General features: G+C 49.9%; 1 protein-coding gene across 1 annotated transcript in view; it reads left to right on the top strand.

Annotated features, from left to right (window-relative positions):
- The window catches only part of Klhl3 (kelch like family member 3), a 114,526-nt gene extending 94,966 nt beyond the window's left edge, over positions 1-19,560 (top strand). Inside the window, exons 9-15 of the mRNA XM_028772063.1 lie at positions 3,888-4,005; positions 4,547-4,744; positions 6,679-6,780; positions 9,395-9,523; positions 12,740-12,880; positions 14,931-15,074; positions 19,228-19,560. Of these exons, the coding sequence (XP_028627896.1) occupies positions 3,888-4,005; positions 4,547-4,744; positions 6,679-6,780; positions 9,395-9,523; positions 12,740-12,880; positions 14,931-15,074; positions 19,228-19,256 (861 nt within the window). The 3' untranslated portion in view covers positions 19,257-19,560. The remainder of the gene's footprint in view (positions 1-3,887; positions 4,006-4,546; positions 4,745-6,678; positions 6,781-9,394; positions 9,524-12,739; positions 12,881-14,930; positions 15,075-19,227) is intronic.
- The last annotated feature ends 202 nt before the right edge of the window (positions 19,561-19,762 follow it).

Here is a 19,762-nt window from a genome sequence, read left to right as displayed (position 1 = left end):
TAGTAATGCCTGTGCTCAGCAGCTGACTAGTAATGGGCTCATGGCTGAGCCAAGATGTGTCTGACCCCAGTGCCCATTGGGGACTGTGTGGCAATGTGTCTGTAGTTCTTTCCAACCCTTTAGCCTGTCTGGGCTTTGAACCTCATGCTTTCTGGTTGACATGTGCCCCACCCCCAATTGTTTCTGAATCTTGCCATCAGCTCCTGCCAGGGGCGCCTGTTGCTTAGGAGCCCACGTGGACCAGTCTTCTTTCTACTCTACTGGACACACTTCCTTCGGATGAATTTTTTGGTGTTAGCCCTGCGGCCCCACGCACCAGGGTAAGAGAGACTCGCTTCCTGCCCTGGCCCGAGGGACCGACTGGCTGGGCCTGCTTTCTGCCCAGCTCACCTGTCATGGAAGAGAGTTTAGACACACTCTACTCTTGCCCCATGAAGAGAGTGTGCACAGTCCGGGCAGCCCCCTCAGACCTGAGTGGATGTCCCCTGTGGCCAGGGTTGGAGTCTCGGTCTACATGCGGTTACCATCTGCTCTGGTGTGTTTATTCACACGGTCGGTCGTTCTCCCGGAAGTGGAGTAGTGGACTCGAAAGAGTGTTGAATGTGTGCGTTAGAACTCACTCTGCTGGCAGTACCCATCCTGAGAACCAGGCAGCAGCCTCACCCAGATAAACGGCTGTTTGATCTTCCATGGTAGCTGTGTTCACTTTGGGAGGTACTAACGACCATCCTGTCAAGGTGGAGTTTATACTTGCCCAGACGCAGGCAACTAGAAATCTCCAGCAAGCAGAACTGCAGCCCCCAACACAGTGACACCTGAGACCTAGGACCAGGACACCAGGGTACCTGTAAGACTCATAAGTACATTGAGGTTTTCAGGAGGATTACATGACAATCAGCTAGCTTTATTGTTATCCAGAGCCAGCTCTTCTGTTCCTTCTGACCCCTGCATAGCTGTCCTTACCCAGAGTCACCTCAGCGGACGGATCGTTATGCTGGGCATGATGGCATGGCATGTGTCTATAGTTCCACCAGGCTGAGGCAGGAGGATTCCTTGAGTCTAAGAGTTTGGGGCTAACCCAAATGACAGCGAGACACTTAGCGTGAGTTTTATGGAGGTTTGTGGACACATTGAGGGCCTTTCGAGCAGTGGTTCTCAACCTTCCCAATGCTGTGGCCCTTTAACACAGTTCCTCACGCTGTGGTGACCCCCGACCACAAACCTATTTTTGTTGCTACTTCATAACTATGATTTTGCTACTGTTCTGAACTGTAATGTTAAATCTGTGTTTTCTTGTGGTCTTAGGTGACCCCTGTGAGAGGGTCCTTTGACCACCCAAGGGGTCACCACCCACAGGTTGAGAACTACTCCTGTAGTGCTAGCTTAGAGGAGGGAGCTGGATCAATTCTCTAAGTTTGCCAAGAAGCTGAACTCGTTAGCGCCCCCTACCCCTCACTCCATGGAAATGTCCATGGTTGCCATTTAAACAAGATGCGAGGGAGGAAATATACAATCTGACTTTTCTGTGAGAATGATTCTGCTGACTCGGACCAAGGGCTCTGAGCTGAGGTTTTCAGGAAAGGCATATGAAGACTCGGTCTTGGGAGCACGGCAGCAAGGCCAGGACTGTGGTGTGGGAGCACTGCAGCAAGGCCAGGCCTGTGGTCTGGGAGCACTGTAGTGAGCTCAGGCCTGTGGTCTTGGTTTGCTTTGGAAAAGATAAGAGGTCAGAAGAGACCCTGAGCTTTGAGGACTTTGTCACCTACATTTGGATCTCAGACACTGGAGACCAATCCTAAAGAGCCAGTGACCAGTGACAGGGGCAGTGGGGGAGTCTGGCATCATGGTCGATCTTGTGTAATGGCTGCCAATTTGGGCTTTTCTCCTGAGGTTTGTGCTCCCTCCAGTGCACACAGTATAGACGACCCCTCCTCTCTTGAGTGTCGTGTATCGAGGAAGCAGAAAGCAGTGTGATAATTCAGCATGGCAGAAATTGTTAATGGCATACCATCAAGAAGTCCCTATAGGCCACGGGATAAAAATATGCTTCTACTGAAGCAGACGCAGAGCCCTGGCATCTCCCGTGTGTGTGTGTGTGTGTGTGTGTGTGTGTGTGTGTGTGGGTTTGTGTTAGAAACTGATTCTCAGCCAAGCTCCGGGCCTGCTGAGTGGAAGGAAACTTGAGGCAGGGCCCAGCGGTTTGTGTTTTTGCAACCCTGAAGTCTAAGGGCTGCTGGGTGGATAAGGCAGGCTTTGGGTGATGCTCAACCCCGTGGCTTATGCTGGCTAGCCGGGACTTTCACACTCCCCTGCCTCTTAAGAAGGGTGTTGGAATGCCAGGAAGGGGTGACAATGGTGGTGGTTCATGTTTGCCCAAGTTTATCAAAATATGCAGACTGTTGTTATCTTTGGCACCTTGGTTCTTATTTATTAATAGCATATAGGATAGTTCTGAGAGCATATTCGTCACAAGTAAGTACAGCAGTTCATTAACATAGCCAGAAAAATGGCTTTGCTCTGATTTGACCGCACCCAGCGGCAAGAAATACACACGAACTGCTATCCAAAATAGACATTTAGTGTGTTTAACCAGGACAGATATTTCATAAAACAATACCCAGACTGTGTACTCCCTGTGCTGTTCATTTTGATGAGTTCTGGTCACAACCCACCAAGTCGATTCCCTGACTCCCTAATGAAGCTCAGCCTGCAGGGGTGTTGACGTGGACCCCGTTTCTGTCTAGAACAGGAAGAGGAGCCATCCTCATGTCTTTGTCAGTGGGCTTGGGTTCCCTGTCTGCTCTGCCTCCCTTGGCTGAGTGACCTCTGGCTGTTTACATGTGCTTTCTGGACTTTACATTCCTTGTCTGTCAGTCACAGTGACAAGCGAATGACAGCCCACATTGCATGCCTGGCTGTGTCATGTGTCAGCCGCAATCTTACTTGTAGGAGAGAAACACACACACATACAAGATTTATGTACCATTTTTTTTTCAAAGCACTGTCAGTTAAGTAACTCTGACAGCCACCAAAACCGCCAGAGTGTCTAGAAATTATTTTTTCTTTACCATAGGAGATAAGTATCCTCAGCAGTCTAGATATTTAGAAATAATTAATAATATTATCCTAAAAATATATCTAAAAATCTATGCTTTCCACCCAAAATATGTTTGTCTCAGTATAGAAAGTGTGCTCATCACGTCTTGTGGGTACTGAGCTTGTAGAAGATGCTTTTGTTACTACCCTATCCCAAGTGAGGGTGTTCGGAAGCTGTGTGCCTATGCTTTTACTGTACTTGACGCGCAGGCTTTTCTTGAATATGTACCTCCTCCCTCAGTGTCTAGGGCTTTGTCTTAGTTAGGGTTTTACTGCTGTGGACAGACGCCATGACCAAGGCAGTTCATATAAGGACAGGATTTAATTGGGACCGGCTTACAGATTCAGAGGTTCAGTCCATTATCATCAAGGTGGGAGCATGGCAGCATCCAGGCAGGTATAGTGCAGGAGGAGCTGAGAGTTATACATCTTCAGCTGAAGGCTGCTAGCAGAATACTGGCTTCCAGGCAGCTAGGATGAGGGTCTTAAAGCCACGCCCACAGCGACACACCTACTCCAACAAGGCCACACCTACTCCAGCAAGGCCACACCTACTCCAACAAGACCACACCCACTCCAACAAGGCCACACCTACTCCAACAAGACCACACCCACTCCAACAAGGCCACACCTCCTAATAATGCCGCTCTCTAGGCCAAGAATAATCAAACCATCACAGGCTTCCCCTTCCTGTCTATAAATCTGCAAGCTGACCGGCAGCACGTGGCAGGGCCACGGGTTGGCCACCCATTCCCTTGTGTGTTAGTTACTGTGCGCTTGTCTTTCCTGAGGTCATGATTGTGGTTGGTGGCCAGGCACCCAAGGCGATCCGCAGCGTGGAGTGCTATGATTTCGAGGAGGGCCGCTGGGACCAGATAGCCGAGCTTCCCTCCAGAAGATGCAGAGCAGGTAAGCAGCCGTGGCCAGCTCCGATTCACCTGGGTTCCCAGCAGCCCTTCCCCAGCCAGTGTCTGCCTCATGATGGCCATGGTGGCCACGAAGCCTTGCTCCTTATTTCTGCAGACTCCCCCTCTTCCCACCTGCACCGTGGGGCTGCTTGCTTTGAAGTCAGTTCTTTTTTTTTTTTTTTTTTTCAAGACAGGGTTTCTCTGTGTAGCCCTGGCTGTCCTGGAACTCACTCTGTAGACCAGGCTGGCCTCGAACTCAGAAATCCGCCTGCCTCTGTCTCCCGAGTGCTGGGATTAAAGGAGTGCGCCACCACCACCCTTGAAGTCAGTTCTTATGTACTGTGAGTTTAAGCCAGTTCTGGAGTTTGCTCATATCAGGTGAAGTTAGACAAACAGGGGGAGCTGAGTCCCATAGTCACCCACAGGTATCTCGAGCTGGCGGTGGCTTCCCCAAGAGGCTGTCATATACCCACCTTGTCACCTATCAGGTTGGGCAGTCATTCCCTTCTCCGACTCTCAGGCCCTGTGTTCCTGTGTCTCAGGTGTGGTGTTCATGGCAGGCCACGTGTATGCCGTGGGCGGGTTTAACGGTTCTCTGCGGGTACGGACAGTGGATGTGTACGACGGTGTGAAGGACCAGTGGACGTCCATTGCCAGCATGCAGGAGCGACGGAGCACGCTGGGTGCGGCTGTGCTCAACGACCTTCTCTACGCTGTCGGAGGCTTTGACGGCAGTACTGGTAGGTCCAGGGCACGTCACTGTACCCTTTTCTCTGGGCAACCTAGCTTTGCCCGGTCAGTTCTTGGGCTAGTCTCTGTGCCTTGTAGCAACGGCCCAGGAATGAACCCATCAGATCTAGTGAGCTCTCCTTCACTGACATGAGATGCTGATGTAATCCTTACACACAGAAAAGGTATCCCATGGCTCCCCGCTGTGCAGGTTTCAGTCCACAGCCTGTGTGGCCCTGTGGTGAGATCTCTCATCGTGGTTCAGCGTGGCCACGTGGAACTGCTCTCTTCTTACCCAGGAAGCAAGAGGAAGGGGAGAGACTGAGATCTTAACACCTCAAGGGTCACCTCCAGGGCTAAGGGTCCTCTCCTAAAGGTCCCGCCCATTCCCAGCACCACTGCCTTCAGTGTAACCGTGGATCTCTAGGGCACTCACAACCCACTCTTAAGTGCTCTCCTCCTCAGTTACTCAGTTTTAGGGTCAGAAACTGACTTCTCGTGCCCTGCAGCCATAGCTGCTCTGTGACGGGCTTCATCCTGAGGATTCCCTGACACTCAGAAGGGTTCCTTTCTTACCTCTCTTGAGCCTAGCCTGCTTCCTTAGAGGATCATACAGAGGAAAGGCAGTCGCCCTGATGGCATCGGACTCAGGATTCTAGTCTGAGCACTTTTCAGAGCAGCTGAGGGACCTTAAGATCCGGGCTTTAGGTACTTGGCTCAGAGCACAAACTGCACCCCGATTGGCCGGCATTCTTCTACTGCCCCACAGAGCCCTGCAGGCTAGGCCACCACTTGGGGGCCCCCACCCCCATATTTTATCTCACTTCAAATCTGTAACCCGGGGTTGGGGGGGGAGAACGCATACTGGCTGCTCTTTCACGGGTCCTAAGTTCATTTCCAGGCATCCATGTGGCACTTTACAGGCATCTGTATCTGATGCCCTCTCCTGGTCTCCACAGACACTACATGTATGTAGTGCACAGACATACATGCAGGCCAAACACTCACACGCATAAAAAAATAACTTTAAACATTTCAGTTTGAACTCTTAGCGGGTATGAGTTTGGAGGGAAGCCATCTGCACTCACATTGCCAGACCCGTTACCGAAGACAGTGACCCCATCTACAGCGGTAGTCTCTGGCTCTGACGGAGGGAAGCGCAATGTTGTTTGTTTGTTTGTTTTTGTTTTTCTTTATTGCACGTCTCTCAGATGGCTTCTCAGTGAGCATGAGCCAGGGAGGGAACAGATGATTACCGCAGCAGAACTTCTGCTGAGGAGAAAGCCTGGCTGATGCTGTATCCCTCCAGTGAGGAAGCACAGAGCGCAGAGGTCACTGTTCTCAACTTGGTCTGACTGCACACGGATACTGGGGCCGAAGCCCTTAAGATCCTCAGGGCTTCCCCTGTGATAACAGTATAGTTGTTATGACTCCAGCCAGGACACTGTGTCCCTGGTAGCAAGAAAGAGGAAGGGGTCACCCCTGCATCAGAAATGCCAAGCGCACCCCAGAAATCTCTGTCAGATTTCTTCCTAGGGCTCAGGGTCACCCACCTGCATGGGATCTTGGGAGATACATTTTTAGCCATCCAGCTTGTAGAGTAAGAAACGGGAAGAGGGGTCGGGACTGGTGCCCAGTGGGGCATCCTCAGGTATTTATTTGGGATCAAATGTCCCATTCTGTAAGTTTAATGTTCATATCTGTAGCGCAGTTAGCACGTACCACATGCCGTCTTACCAGCCTCCTTGCACGTCACAGAACCATTGGTAGTCAGTGGTCACCTTCTGCAGATTGAGGAGTTGCTGTGGCCACACGCTAGGCAGAGCTGTACCAAGCTGGATATCGAGTCTGTAGTCCTGTCTTGGTCTCTTCCTGGCCTCCCCTTTCCTCACACATCAGGGAGAGGCCCATGGCTGTAGAAATCCCCTGATTCTCTTCTCCCCAGGCCTGGCGTCCGTAGAAGCCTACAGCTACAAGACCAATGAGTGGTTCTTCGTGGCCCCAATGAACACACGGCGGAGCAGCGTGGGAGTGGGTGTTGTGGAGGGTAAGGACGTAGCGGAGGGTGGTGGCTGCTCCTACCCTAGCCTGTGGGTCTTGTCCTGAGTCCAGCAGTGTGCTTAATGCTCTCTCTGCTGTAAGCTCCACTGCTGGTCACTGGGCGGAGTTAAGTTCATTGTCTCTGGTAAACAGATGAGGGGGGGCTGAGACTCGCTGGGGAAGCTCCCGAGCCAAAGACTAAGAAGGGGGTCAGCAGGTTAGGACAGAAGGAGGAGACTTGGGTGAGGGTGACAGCCTGTCCCTTGGCTACCTATAACAGTGGGGGATGGGAAGAAAGTAGGGACTTCAGAGTCAACATACAAACTGGGGTACGTTAGAGTAGGGAGGGGTGCTAATTGTGCTTGGTTAATTCTCTGCTCACCTTCATGTGTTGCGTGCTGGCAGAGCCATGAGAAAGGCGGGGCTCCTTTTCCTCAGGTCTGACACGTCTCGGGCTAGGCTAGGTGTGGGGCGTGGCTGAGGCAGGAGGGCATGCCCAGAAGTTCATAATCTTTTTCTCTTAATTATTCTTTCAAGTCCTCTGGAAGAACATAGGCGGGACTTGGATTTTTCTCGGCGGGAAAACCGAGTCCTTGTATTATGATAGTTAATAGCAGCGCAGTCCTCAAGGGCTTCTGACTCCTAATCTGGATTCGAAGACAGGTCTCAATCGCTGATCGGTAGGAGTTTGTGAGCTCAGTAAGGAAGGAGAGGCCAAGATTCCGTCCCTCTGTCAGGATAAATTGTATCCTCTTGGAGAGATACAAGTCGATTTGTCAGCCAGATCCCAGAGCTTTGTCTAGCTAGCTTCTGTTCCCCTTCCTGTTCCTCAGCCAGGAACAGCAAACAGACCTGGGGTTAAAAACAGCAGACTCTTGCATGTACACTCAGGGAGAGACCTTGAGCGGGCTGCTTTTTTAGCTGATACGAGGTTGGAATGGTTGTCGGGGTTAGTGGAGGTGTCTTGATGGTAGAGATGGAAAATATTGCCCGTGACAAGGGCTGTGTCAGCGTGCCTGCTTGCAGCAGGATAGGCAGATAGCTTGCCCTGCAGGTGTAGAGGAAAGCTTGGAGTTTCTCTCTCGCCTGTCATGCACCTGACGCTCTGCAGGCTGTGTGCAGCCAGCAGGAAGTGTTTCTAAGAATGTGTAGGAGGCACTGGAGTGGACTGTGCTTCATAATGGCTGAGGACTCAGCTTTTCACAGGGTCCGTTCTCTAGGCTGCGTCCTATCCATGCCAAGGTTATGCAGTCGGAATGACCCTTATCAGAAGGAAAGTCACAGAGATGGGACCACCTGAGCTGGCACACACGGAGAGAGCGGCCCCGGGTGAATTTGTTTGTCAGCTTTGACCTTGTGATGGAGGAGCTATGCATGAGTCCTTTTTCAGAAAGGTCAATTGAAAAGAGTTGTAAGAAAACAGGGCTCAGCGATATAGGGCTGCTGGGTCGGTAGCCTTGATGGTACAGCGCTGTGTTGGGCCCGAGAACTAACGATGTAATCATGGATTTTCACATCTTGGTTGTACCTTCCATGTTAGGGACTCATATAATGCCCTCCAAATTATTTTTTTTTAAGATTTATTTATTTATTATGTATGAATACACTGTAGCTGTCTTCAGACATACCAGAAGAGGGCATCAGATCTCATTACAGATGGTTGTGAGCCACCATGTGGTTGCTGGGATTTGAACTCAGGACCTCTAGAAGTGCAGTCAGTGCTCTTAACCACTGAGCCATCTCTCCAGCCCCGCCCTCCAAATTCTTAAGTAATTCTAACCCTGTGTTTGTTTAGCCTGCAGCTAGTGCCAGTTTGGTCTGTGGCTGGTGTCATGGTATCCTCCAGATCTGATGTTCATAGGTGAAGTAGGACTTCTTTTTCTGTCCCCTCAGAAGGAACTCTCTTTTCTTATCTAAGACACGAGATGCTGAACCCCTTATATTTGAATCCTTGTCCTTATAGGTCAGATAACTATTTCCCCCTCTTTATTGCCCCTGGCTCCCAGCTCCCAGCCCCAGGTGGAAATGACTCTCCCACAGGAACTCAGTGTTATTTTTATTTAAGAATAGTTGATGATACCTCAGGGTTCTTGCATATGGCTCAGGGAGCAAAGTTGGCCTGCAGAAAAAACCCAGCTGCCTCAGCCCTGGGTGTACATAGAGCGCTTCACTCATGGCTTGAGCCAGGGTTGGGTTCCCACAGAAGAATATTCTTCCGTATTCCCTTCCCGTGCCAATGTGAGCCTACAGCCAGAAAGCCACATATGTGGTCATGGCAGAGAGCCTCGTAGCTTCCAGTGCTGGTGTCTTCTAGGTGTGCTTTAACCTAGTTCCTCAAGCAAGTCTGTATCGAACCCCAGAGCTGCCAAGTGGGTGCTCTGTGCTGGGTACCTGGGCCTCTTTTAGGAAGCTTCAGCACTGCTTCCAAGTATCTCAAGGCTTCAGAGCAGACAGAAGGTGGATATGTGGGGGGAGGTGTGCCCTCTGTGTGGAGAGCAAGCCGGGTCCTCCTGGAATAAAGAGACAGAGCTACCTCTGTGGGTCAAAAATGGAGCACCAGCCAAGCTCCTGTTCCACGTCAGTGCCACCAACACTAACCTCAGTCACTTGGCCTGTTCCAGGGAAGCTGTATGCCGTTGGGGGTTACGATGGGGCTTCCAGGCAGTGCCTGAGCACCGTGGAGCAGTACAACCCCGCCACCAACGAGTGGATATACGTGGCAGACATGAGCACCCGACGCAGTGGCGCTGGTACGTGAGAGACAAACCACCGAACTGTGCCTTGTTTCCCCTCGTCCTGTCTCTTCTTCTCCAGTAACCATCCCACCACCACATGTCCAGAGGCACGCACACAAGGGTCAGCCTTTCCCAGAGACTCCTTGCTCAGCATAGAAGGCTTGATGTCTTCACTGCCACGTTTTGGTTTTGTGTTTGTTTGAGACGATTTCTCTATGGCCCAGGCTATACTAAACCCTTGAGATCACCAATAGCCCAGGCTATACTAGACCATTCCTTTTGTTTGCGCTCAGGCCTACATCTCTGGAGAGTACAGACCTACTGTGTGCCAGGTGATGTCAAGACACAAATATTCTTCCCTTCCTTCCTCTGACTCTCACTATGTAGCCCAGGCTGCCCTCAGACTTGTGACCTCATGTTTCAGCCTCTGGGATTACAGAGGTGCCTGGCCGATGCCTCCACCCACCCAGTCCGCACCCTACCTCACTTCACCCATACTGATTCCTCTGACCAGAGTTTGAAAGTCAGTCCCACTTGAGATGGATCACTTTGCCCAAGGTTATAGGATTGGAGGCTCGAGGAGTTAGGATTCTCTTTCCAAAGTCATTGTTTTTAGCCTTCTAATAATGAGCCCTATCCCCGCCAGGGGAGGACAGCTGCTACTGCTCTGGCTTTAGCTAAGCAGCCTAGCTGGCCTGCCTGAAGCCGGTATCCTGAGAGTAAAGGCCGGCATAGTAGTGTTATGGCTGGAGATAAGCCTTGATCTCCTACACCCATATTACTTTGTTTCACCATCATGCCGAGGTAATGACCTCCCAGATGGTTTTCTATCTCTGTCATGTGAGGAAGTCCAGGCACTTAGGAGTCCAGCCGCCCCATCCTGCCTCCTCCGTCTCTCCCGTCATCTCAGGAGCCACGGTCTGTGAGAGTAAGCCGGGGCCTTGGCCAGTTCCTGGGGCTCCTGGTGACTGACATGATTTTGGTTTGGGGCCAGCGAGAAGGCCTCATGACTACTAAGGAAAGATGCTACCGAGTCCCCACACACCCATCCCCCATCCCCCATCCCATCTGTTTTTGGAAACTGGATTATGACCATACATATCTTCATCTCTAGCATTTTGTGAAAAACAGGCTGTTTAAAAAAAATTTTTTTTAAAGAGAATTTTTGTGTACACATTGGTGGGCCGTGAGGTTGAATGTCTGCACCATTCCATTTCAGAAGCACATGTCTGGAGTTCTCTGGGGGAGCCGTATCTGCTAATCCTGACAGCCTGGCCCCTCGTGAATGCCTTGAAGTCAGGAGACCTGAGCTTTAGATCTGAGTGTGCTTGATTGACTTTGCTACGTTAACCCCATTCCCCATCACTGACATTTAACACCTCAGCTGTACAATACACAGGCTTCCCATGTTCCCACAGGGCCAGCTCCATTCATAAATCCTGATTCCCTCCACCCACTTCCTGATGTAATTATAGCTTCTAGCACCTTCTATTTACGTTCTAAAAATCCATATGCGACTTGGGCCAAGTGACTAAAGGCCTGCCGTGGTAATGTCCCTTCCTGCTGGCTGCTCAGAAGGTGGTTGGGGTGGATGTCACCTGGCCCATTCTTGGCTGGAGGCCCCAGACAATGCCATGACTACTGCTTCTGTTTCTGGGAGGCCCAGACCTTGGCTAGGAAGAGCTCTTTGTTCAGATTACTCTGGAACCCTGTCCTTGGACAGAACCCTGTCCCCGGGTCCCTTTCTTCAGCCCTTCACTCTGATAAAGAGTTAGGGAGGTATCATCGCTAGCACTGGGAGCCTGTGTGCTTGTCTATGAGGGTGCTCGTGACAGCCAAAGACCTAGAGATGGAAAGCTCTGTGTTTCCGCTCCCTGAGGAGCGGTGTGGCTCTACATTGGGACTCTATGAGCAGGCTGCCAAGGGTTGTGGAAGAGTTGCTAGAAGAATGTCTGGGTGGCTCTTAACTCCCTCATTAGTGGTGGGAGCTCCCACAAGCAGAGGGATGGACATGGTGGTGGAAAGAAACCATCTTAGGGTCCTGGAAATGTCAGCTCCTACTCCTCCTGGAGGAAGGGAAGGTGAAGCATCTCAGAGCCAACTGAATTTTCTGACTCTCACAACCTGACAGCAGCCATTGTTGGCACAGCAGCGCCATCTGCTGCCACTTTAGGGAACTGCGAGGAACCCCTGCAACCCGCGATAACTTCTGGCCGGGGTTTTACATGACACCCTGTCATTTAGATAGTATCAGCAGGAGCCGGTCACCAGCAGCCTCAGGGAAACAGACCAGGATAAGACATAAGCATTTCCTGGCCTCAGAAGTCTATAGCCTCCAGATCCAGACCCTGGGCCCACGGCCTGGCTGCACATTACATTCACCAAGACACCCCTTTGGGCTTCTGACCAGAGTCTCTGGGACTAAGGTTTTATTTTTCCAGAAAGTACCCAGCAGAAAGGATGCAGCCTGTCCACAGAAGGCAATAGTCCACTGAATCATGGGTACATTCCAACTCCCTCTCTCCACGAATGGGAAAGAGTAAGGGCTACCCAAAGTGGGTGTCGGAGAGGCAGGTCCAGGTGTCCCTGCTGCCAGGCAAGCCGCCCTCACTAGCCTTCTCTCTTCCTGCATGGCCTGAACCTCCTCAGCCTTGCAGCAAAGAACTACTCAGCTCCCCGCGCCCCCCCAACCCCCCTTGGGCAGGTCTGATGTCTTCTGTCATAAGGGAGCAGAGGGGCTGAAGGAACAGGCTGGCAGAGTGTCTCCCCAGTGATGACCTCAGCACCTGGCTCTGTCTCAACAGATACATGACTGAATAATCAGATGTTGAGGAAAAACAAGGCAATATGAATACGCCAGAGGGGAACCGGGGCTCGGTTTACTTTTGAGAGTTAGCATCTTTTCACCTGAGTGGATTTCTTTGAGCCTTTTCAAAACAATCCCTTTGATACCCCTGTATATGTATACACACATACATATTTATATTTTAAAAGCAGAAATGGGGTGGGAGGTTACCTTGGCTTTGTACCTCATTGTTTGCCGGCTTACGGGGAGCCGGGCAGGGCATCATTGCATTTGTTTTACAGACTAGGGCACTGAGGTCCAGGGAGACAGAACTTGCTCCCCAAGTCACCCTGCTAGCAATGGCTATTCAGGGTTGCGTATGAGGCCTCTTAGATTCTGGCTCTTGTAGTGAGCCTGAGGCCAGGACACTGTGCTATGCCTTTCAGGTGTCGGGGTGCTCAGCGGACAACTGTATGCCACCGGGGGACATGACGGACCCTTGGTGAGGAAGAGTGTTGAAGTTTACGATCCTGGGACAAACACCTGGAAGCAGGTGGCAGACATGAACATGTGCCGGCGCAACGCAGGTAATGTGACTGCTCTCCTCGCTTCTGCGGCATCACCGTTCTTCCCTCCCGCTCTGAGTGACAGGGAGAGGGGCAGGATTGCCGGAGGAGGTAGCTGAGCCTGTGGTCAGAACATAAGAGCGGCCGTTTGTCTGTCCCATAGGCTCTGAGTTAGGGGGAGGGGGAACCTGGAATCCAAAATGGTGGCCTCAAGGTCCCCGGCTGAGACTCATCGAAGTCTCTTCTCTCTGATGGTGACTGGTGGCCACATTCACCAGTGCTTGCCCGACAGCTCTGCAGTAGCCATGTCCAGTGCTGTGTGGGTCCAGGCCACAGAGTAGTGCTGTATTGTGTTTTCTCTGCCAGTGTCTGGCTGTAAGATCCCCAGACTTCCACAGTGTCCAAGTTCCTTCCCGGCAGGAAAGCCAGACCTCACCTGACCCTCCAGTGTTTTCTCTCTCTCTCTCTCTCTCTTTTTTTTTTATAGTCTTTTATTTCTTGTCCCAGAATACCCAGCAGGGTCTTGTGTCGTGGGGTTGGACAGCCCAGCCAAGCTGTTTCCTATTTTGCTTCTTTGCTCTGGCAAAGGGTGGGCTGGCTTTGCCCGCCGCCCCAGGTTGGACCGCCTTAACAGGTGCCTCCAGGGCAGGTATTACCTGTTTGCTAAACTCACTGCTGCTGGGCTGACTCTTTAGCAGTGTAAACAGGGGCGTCAGTAACCGGCTCACTGCCTGAGCCTGCTGTGATACACACCAGCGTTTGGCTTTCAGCCACAGGAACAAGGAGTTACAGGGCCCGCAAGGCAGCTAAGCCTGCAGTCTACGAATCAAGCAAGGAATGTGGACACACATTCACATACAGATATTATTTATTTACTAACAAATGGGTCCTACCATAGCGTTATTAGCTTTCCTTTCTTTCTTTCTTTCTTTCTTTCTTTCTTTCTTTCTTTCTTTCTTTCTTTCTTTCTTTCTTTCTTTCTTTTTTTGAGACAGGGTTTCTCTGTGTGGCCCTGGCTGTCCTGGAACTCACTCTGTAGACCAGGCTGGCCTCGAACTCAGAAATCCACCTGCCTCTGCCTCTCAAGTGCTGGGATTAAAGGCGAGCGCCACCACCACCCCGCTTTTCCTGTCTTTCATCAAGGTCTACTTACTGGTGTCTTCATTCTCTCACTTCACACGGCTATATCATAGTTTGCCCAGTTCATGATTGAACACCTCATTAAGACATCTTTCCTAGGCTACCGGTAATGCTGCCGTTGTCGTAACCGATCCTTAGAGTTAAGTCAGAGCATACACCGCAAGTGCCTTCTCCAGTAGAAAAGGCCCAAAGTAGAATCTTGAGGCAGAGGAAGGAGCCGCGTTTCAGGCGCCATGAAGGAAGGCAGTACAGTCTCTGCTCTTGCCAGTACTGAAAGTATTGATCAGCATTGCTAGTTACCATTTTAAAGGCATCATCAATCAACTTTGGCCTGTTAAAAAACCAACCACGGCTAACTGCCGGACTATGAGTTCTAAGGTCTTCAATCAAAGTTACATTTCCCTGCTCTTAACCCCAGCTTTATGAGTCCTTGCCTTCAAAAAAAACTCCTGATGTTAAGAATGGGAGAGGTACCCCCAACCTGGGGTCCTGGGTGTGAATTCAGACGCCCGTCTTAAAAGGAGGGCTTAGAGGTACTGCCACTAGCAGCATATAGGACGGTCCCAGCATGCAGCTCAGCAGGAAAGAACATGGGCACGGATGAGCGGGAATGCCCTGGAATCTGTCTCTTCCCGAGCTCAGGCTGGCCAGGAGGTGTGGGTGTTCCTCAGGAAATGTTTCCAAGGAGACATCTGTGCCTGTAATGTTCTCTTGATGATGTAGTGGCACATGGGAGCCGCCAGGGGGCAGTGGGAGCATCTATAGGACCACATAGCAATGAAAACTCTCTGGTAAGAAAAGCAGCCTCTCTAGGAAGGGGGGACCCTCAGAGCCCAGAGTGACATCTCTGCTATGCAACAGGAAGAAAGCCTTGGGGCATGGGGATAAGCCTCCCATGGAGCCTGGTCTCAGACTTCTGTTTGCTTCCCAGGGGTCTGTGCGGTGAATGGGCTCCTGTACGTGGTCGGAGGGGACGATGGATCGTGCAATCTGGCTTCAGTAGAGTACTATAACCCAGTCACAGACAAGTGGACACTGCTGCCCACCAACATGAGCACTGGGAGGAGCTATGCAGGTCAGTGGGTTTCAGCTCCAGGGTCCCGAAGGATTGGGAACTTGCTTAGCTGGGAACCTAAAGCCTCCTGCAGGGTTTCAGGTTAATTGTCACATGGCCATGCGTCCTCCTCATTGTGTGCCGAAGACAGTGGTGATACCTTCCCCATGACCTTGAACGTACCCTCGGGATACTTAATGTAGTGTTCCAGGGTCATTTCCACCTGACCTGAGCCGTGACTGTCTTGGTCACTCCTGGTTCACTTTGAGACACGCATGTAGGTGGAGAGCGTGTGGAAACACCAGAGTTTATGTAAGGTTAGCATGGGCTGCTTTAAGACAGAATAGTTGTAAGATGGTAGTCAGTCCTGTCAGTGGGACATGGCTCTGTTGGATTCTGGGTAATCGCACACACAATCTGCCTCTGGTTGTGCACTTCTTATGTTAGTTATTTTCTTGTTGTTGTGACAAGTTCCTGAGAGGAACTGTGTAAGTGTGTGTGTGTGTGTGTATGGTATGTATTTATGTGTATATGTGTTTGTATGTGTGTATATGTATGTGTGTATGTGTTTGTGTATGTGTAGCTATGTGTGCATCTGTGTGTTTGTATATGTATGTGTGTATATGTATGTGCTTGTATGTGTATGTGTATATATGTATGTGTGTGTATGTGTATCTGTGTGCATCTGTGTATGTGTGTGTATGTCTGTGTGTATGAGTGGTATGTATATATATATGTATGTGTATCTGTATGCATTTATTTATGTGTGTGTATGTATGTTTGTGTATGTATGTGTCTATATGTGTGTGTCTATATGTGTGTATATGAATGTATGTGTGTGTATGAGTTTGTGTGTATGTATGGTATATATGTATGTGTCTGTGTGTATGTATGTGTCTGTATGTGTGCATATGTTTGTTATGTGTATCTATGTGCACATCTATGTGTGTATATGTGTATGTGTGAATGTATGTGTGTGTGTGCCTATGTGTATATGTTTGTGTATGTGTGTGTCTATGTGTGTGTGCGTGCCAGGAGGGGCTTATTTTGCCTCATGGTTTCAGGAATTCAGTCCTTTGTCTCTTGGCTACTTTGTTTCTGGGTGGTTCTGAGGCTCAACATGTAGATGGTACAGGTAGCATGTGGGAGAATGGATCCTGGCAGCCAGGCTGCAGAGACTGGAGTGGGTCTAGTTCAGGTGCCTTTCAGTGGCACCTCCAGTGACTCCCTCCCTCCACCTCCTAAAGTTCCTTGCACCTCCCAGAATAGCATGGCCAACGGGGCTCCAAACCCTCAACACGAGCGCCTGCAGTGGCTATTCTGTATTCCAACTGTAACTTCCAGGCAGTTAGTGTGTACATTCCCCCTAGTCTTACCAACAGCCCTCAGTGCATCTCACAGCTGAATTCTGGAGACTGTCAGTAATCACCAAAGGCTCCTACGTTGCTAGCAAACATGCACCAAAGATAGAGTTCAAGCTGGTCTGACTTCTATCTAAGCCACGCCCCTTATGATGCTCCAGCCTAAGGCTGAGTAGAGTCTAGGTAGTAATGGATAGACCAGCAGAGAGAATGTGGTACCAAGCTGAGTGCAGCTCTGGGCCAAGAGTTGATGTTGTTGAGGTAAGAGATCTCCTGAAGCAGAGAAATACAAGCCTAGCTTTTTAACATTTAGATACATATGAACTAGATATTTATTTACTGAGCACACACAACGTGTCCTCCGTTATCCCAAATATTTAAAAATCACTGTCAGGTGTCACAAACGTCTTGGCTCCCGTGTTTCTCCTCTTACCCATTTCCCATGAGAAAGGTCAGCCATTCCTTCTTGCTTATGTTTCAGGACGTTCCCTCCCCCACTCCCACAATGCATTTCTTTTGCTTTCCCCTCCTCTAAGCATTTCTCGCACACTCTTACATTTTCCTTCTCTAAGACATTTGAAGTGTTTTGACCCTGACTCTGTTCTCAGGAAAATCACCACCTTTCTTTCAGAAGCCACAGAGGGAAGCACAGGGTGTTTTGTAGGATGACAAAGTAGGTGGGATCCACGGGCTCCACCTCCATGTTAATGAGAAGTGGGTGGGATCCTCCTGCTCCACCTCCATGTTAATGAGAATCATGGGTTGAATATGTCCCCTTAAGATTTCACATATGTGCTAAATATTTCAAAAGCTCGTCTGCCCCCTCGGAACTGGTGGGAAGGAGGCAATCAAGCCGTTTTGTACTCAAACCAGCCAACCGAGTGTGTGTGTTATCTTAAAACCTAGGGAATGGGTCTGATGTGCAAAGGTTTAATGCCTAAATTACATATCTGGGCATTGCTTGTAACAGCATCCTCTCTTCTTTCCCCCAAATTATAGTAATTAATGTTTGATATCAAGAAAATGTTCTGTGGAATATTTATTCAGTGGGTGTGCTTTTCTATCTTTTTAAAAATTAAAAATAGACTCTCTTCATAGTGTACATTCTGATTACAATTCCCCGCCCCTAACTCCTCTGAACTCCTCCTCTCTGGCGCCTTTGACTTTAAGGTCCCGAGGAAGTGCTCATGCCTGACATGTGGGGTTGGAGGAGGACTCAGGTTGTCTGTGTCTAGTGTGCTGACTGCTCTGGTCTTATTGGAGGAGAGAGAATTTGAAGAGCTGTCAGTTCTGGAAATAGATACTGAAGTCCCAGATCTGCCACTAACCCTGGGTCTCTGGGCACATTCAGTCTGACTGGACCTCTGTTGTCTAATGTGTAAGGGATACAATTAGATTGAGCCTCTGAGGGCTTTTAAGAGAATGAAACGTGATACTGCCTGTAAAGTTTGTAGCAACGGTGTCTGCCTGGTGTGAGTCACCACAGGCTAACAAATTCTGGTTATTATTAGAAGCTGGGACGGATTACAGAGATAATGGCCGTTCTGTTTGTATGAAGGGATAAAATACTTTTCCCTTGTAGCATTCTGAATTTTCCAAATTTTCTATAACGAGAGCATATTTCTTTTCTAATGAAAAAGCTTGTGTAACAACACTACCTGAAGACACTACAAGAACCAGCTTTTGAAAAATATTACTTATTAAGAGAGGTACCGGGCTGGAGAGATGGCTCAGTGGTTAAGAGCACTGACTGCACTTCCAGAGGTCCTGAGTTCAAATCCCAGCAACCACATGGTGGCTCACAACCATCTGTAATGAGATCTGATGCCCTCTTCTGGTGTGTCTGAAGACAGCTACAGTGTATTCATATATAATAAATAAATAAATCTTTAAAAAAAAAAAAGAGAGAGAGAGGTACCACCGTCCAGGTGGGGCTGCTAGGGCCTGGTGGTACCTTCTGGTCTGGAGTCAAGTTCTGCTTTTCCTCACATGATCGCTTTTTCATCTACTCCTTTAGCCAGGAATTAGCAGGGACCGGATGTCTCAGCAAAACGTCTCCAATCCCCCCCTCTTAAGGATGTGTTCCCTTAATCACGTCTTCCATTAGAATATCTTATAGCTGTGGGAATATGTTAAATTTCCGGCAAACATGTACACTTGGGGGAACTTTCTGAGTTAGGATGTTAGTAGCAAGTTCCAGAAACCTGTCTGGTAGTGATTCCCACCAGGAAGAAAGTTCATGGTCCCAGCCAGAAAGAAGTGGACATGCCACCATCACAGCACAGAAGGCTCACCTTGCAGTGTCTCAGTGGCTAGGCCCACAGGCACTCGGATCGGGAGGCTAGGGGGCGGAGTTTGTCACTAGCTGGTGTCTGTAAACAGTAGAGGACAGTGCAGTGCGTAGGATCGACTATCTTAGCCTCTAGGGTCTTTACATAGACTCAGTGGATTACACTGAGACTTGAGTTATACATGGATTTACAGAGTCAGGACCTCATCGTGGTTAAATTTCCCTAAAGCAGTGACACACAGCGTGTGTGTCTGGGAATTGAGCACTGGGTGAGGGTCTCAGCTCTGTGACGGTGAGCAGTATTGGATTTGGGAATTCGAGTGGGGGTGCGGGAAGAGCCTTGCCTCCATGCACTGTCGGAGATCATGCTTGCAGAAACAGTCTGCTGCTGGCTGCGATAGCGCTCGTGACCCTTCGGGAGCCCCCTGGCTGTGACTTAGGATGTTGCAGCTTCCTGGGACTCCTTCGGGATTCTGAATAATTTAGGAGGAAGCTAATCTTGTAACTTTCCCTTTCGTGTTAGGTGTTGCTGTGATTCATAAATCCTTGTGACCCAAACTCCCTCAGCCAGGAGGTGGAGGAAGAAGCCGCAGGGCACTGCTTGTGGCAGCGGGACCATCGCAAGTGATGGGAGGGGCTGAGAGGCTCTGTCGTGGTTCGACAACCACCCTCATTGTCTTGGCAGACCGACCTCATCCCTCCACGTGGACACTGATGACCCACCTCTCTGCTCCAAGGTGCTTTGGATTCTGCCCTAAACAGTCGAGTCCAGCAGCACCCTAGGGCGTGCACACTCGGGAACGTGTGTGTGTGTGTGTGTGTGTGTGTGTGTGTGTGTGTGTGTAAAACATTTCATTCAATGGGGGCTGGACCTGTGTGAGTGTCTACTGGATTTCTTTACTACTGATCTTTTTACTGTGCTAAAACTCCTACAAACATCTTTTTGGATTCGTCCAGTGGGACCCTAGACTACTAAAGATGCTGTCTTTTGGAAGTCCTGAGAGAACTAGCCAAAAGCAGCATTCCAAGCTTGTCTGGGACCATGACTTGACTACTGC

Source organism: Grammomys surdaster, unplaced genomic scaffold (assembly GCF_004785775.1).
Source record: "Grammomys surdaster isolate TR1022 unplaced genomic scaffold, NIH_TR_1.0 211, whole genome shotgun sequence".
Taxonomy (NCBI): domain Eukaryota; kingdom Metazoa; phylum Chordata; class Mammalia; order Rodentia; family Muridae; genus Grammomys; species Grammomys surdaster.
Note: the sequence above shows the minus strand (reverse complement) of the source record. Positions and strands in the feature narration are given on the sequence as shown.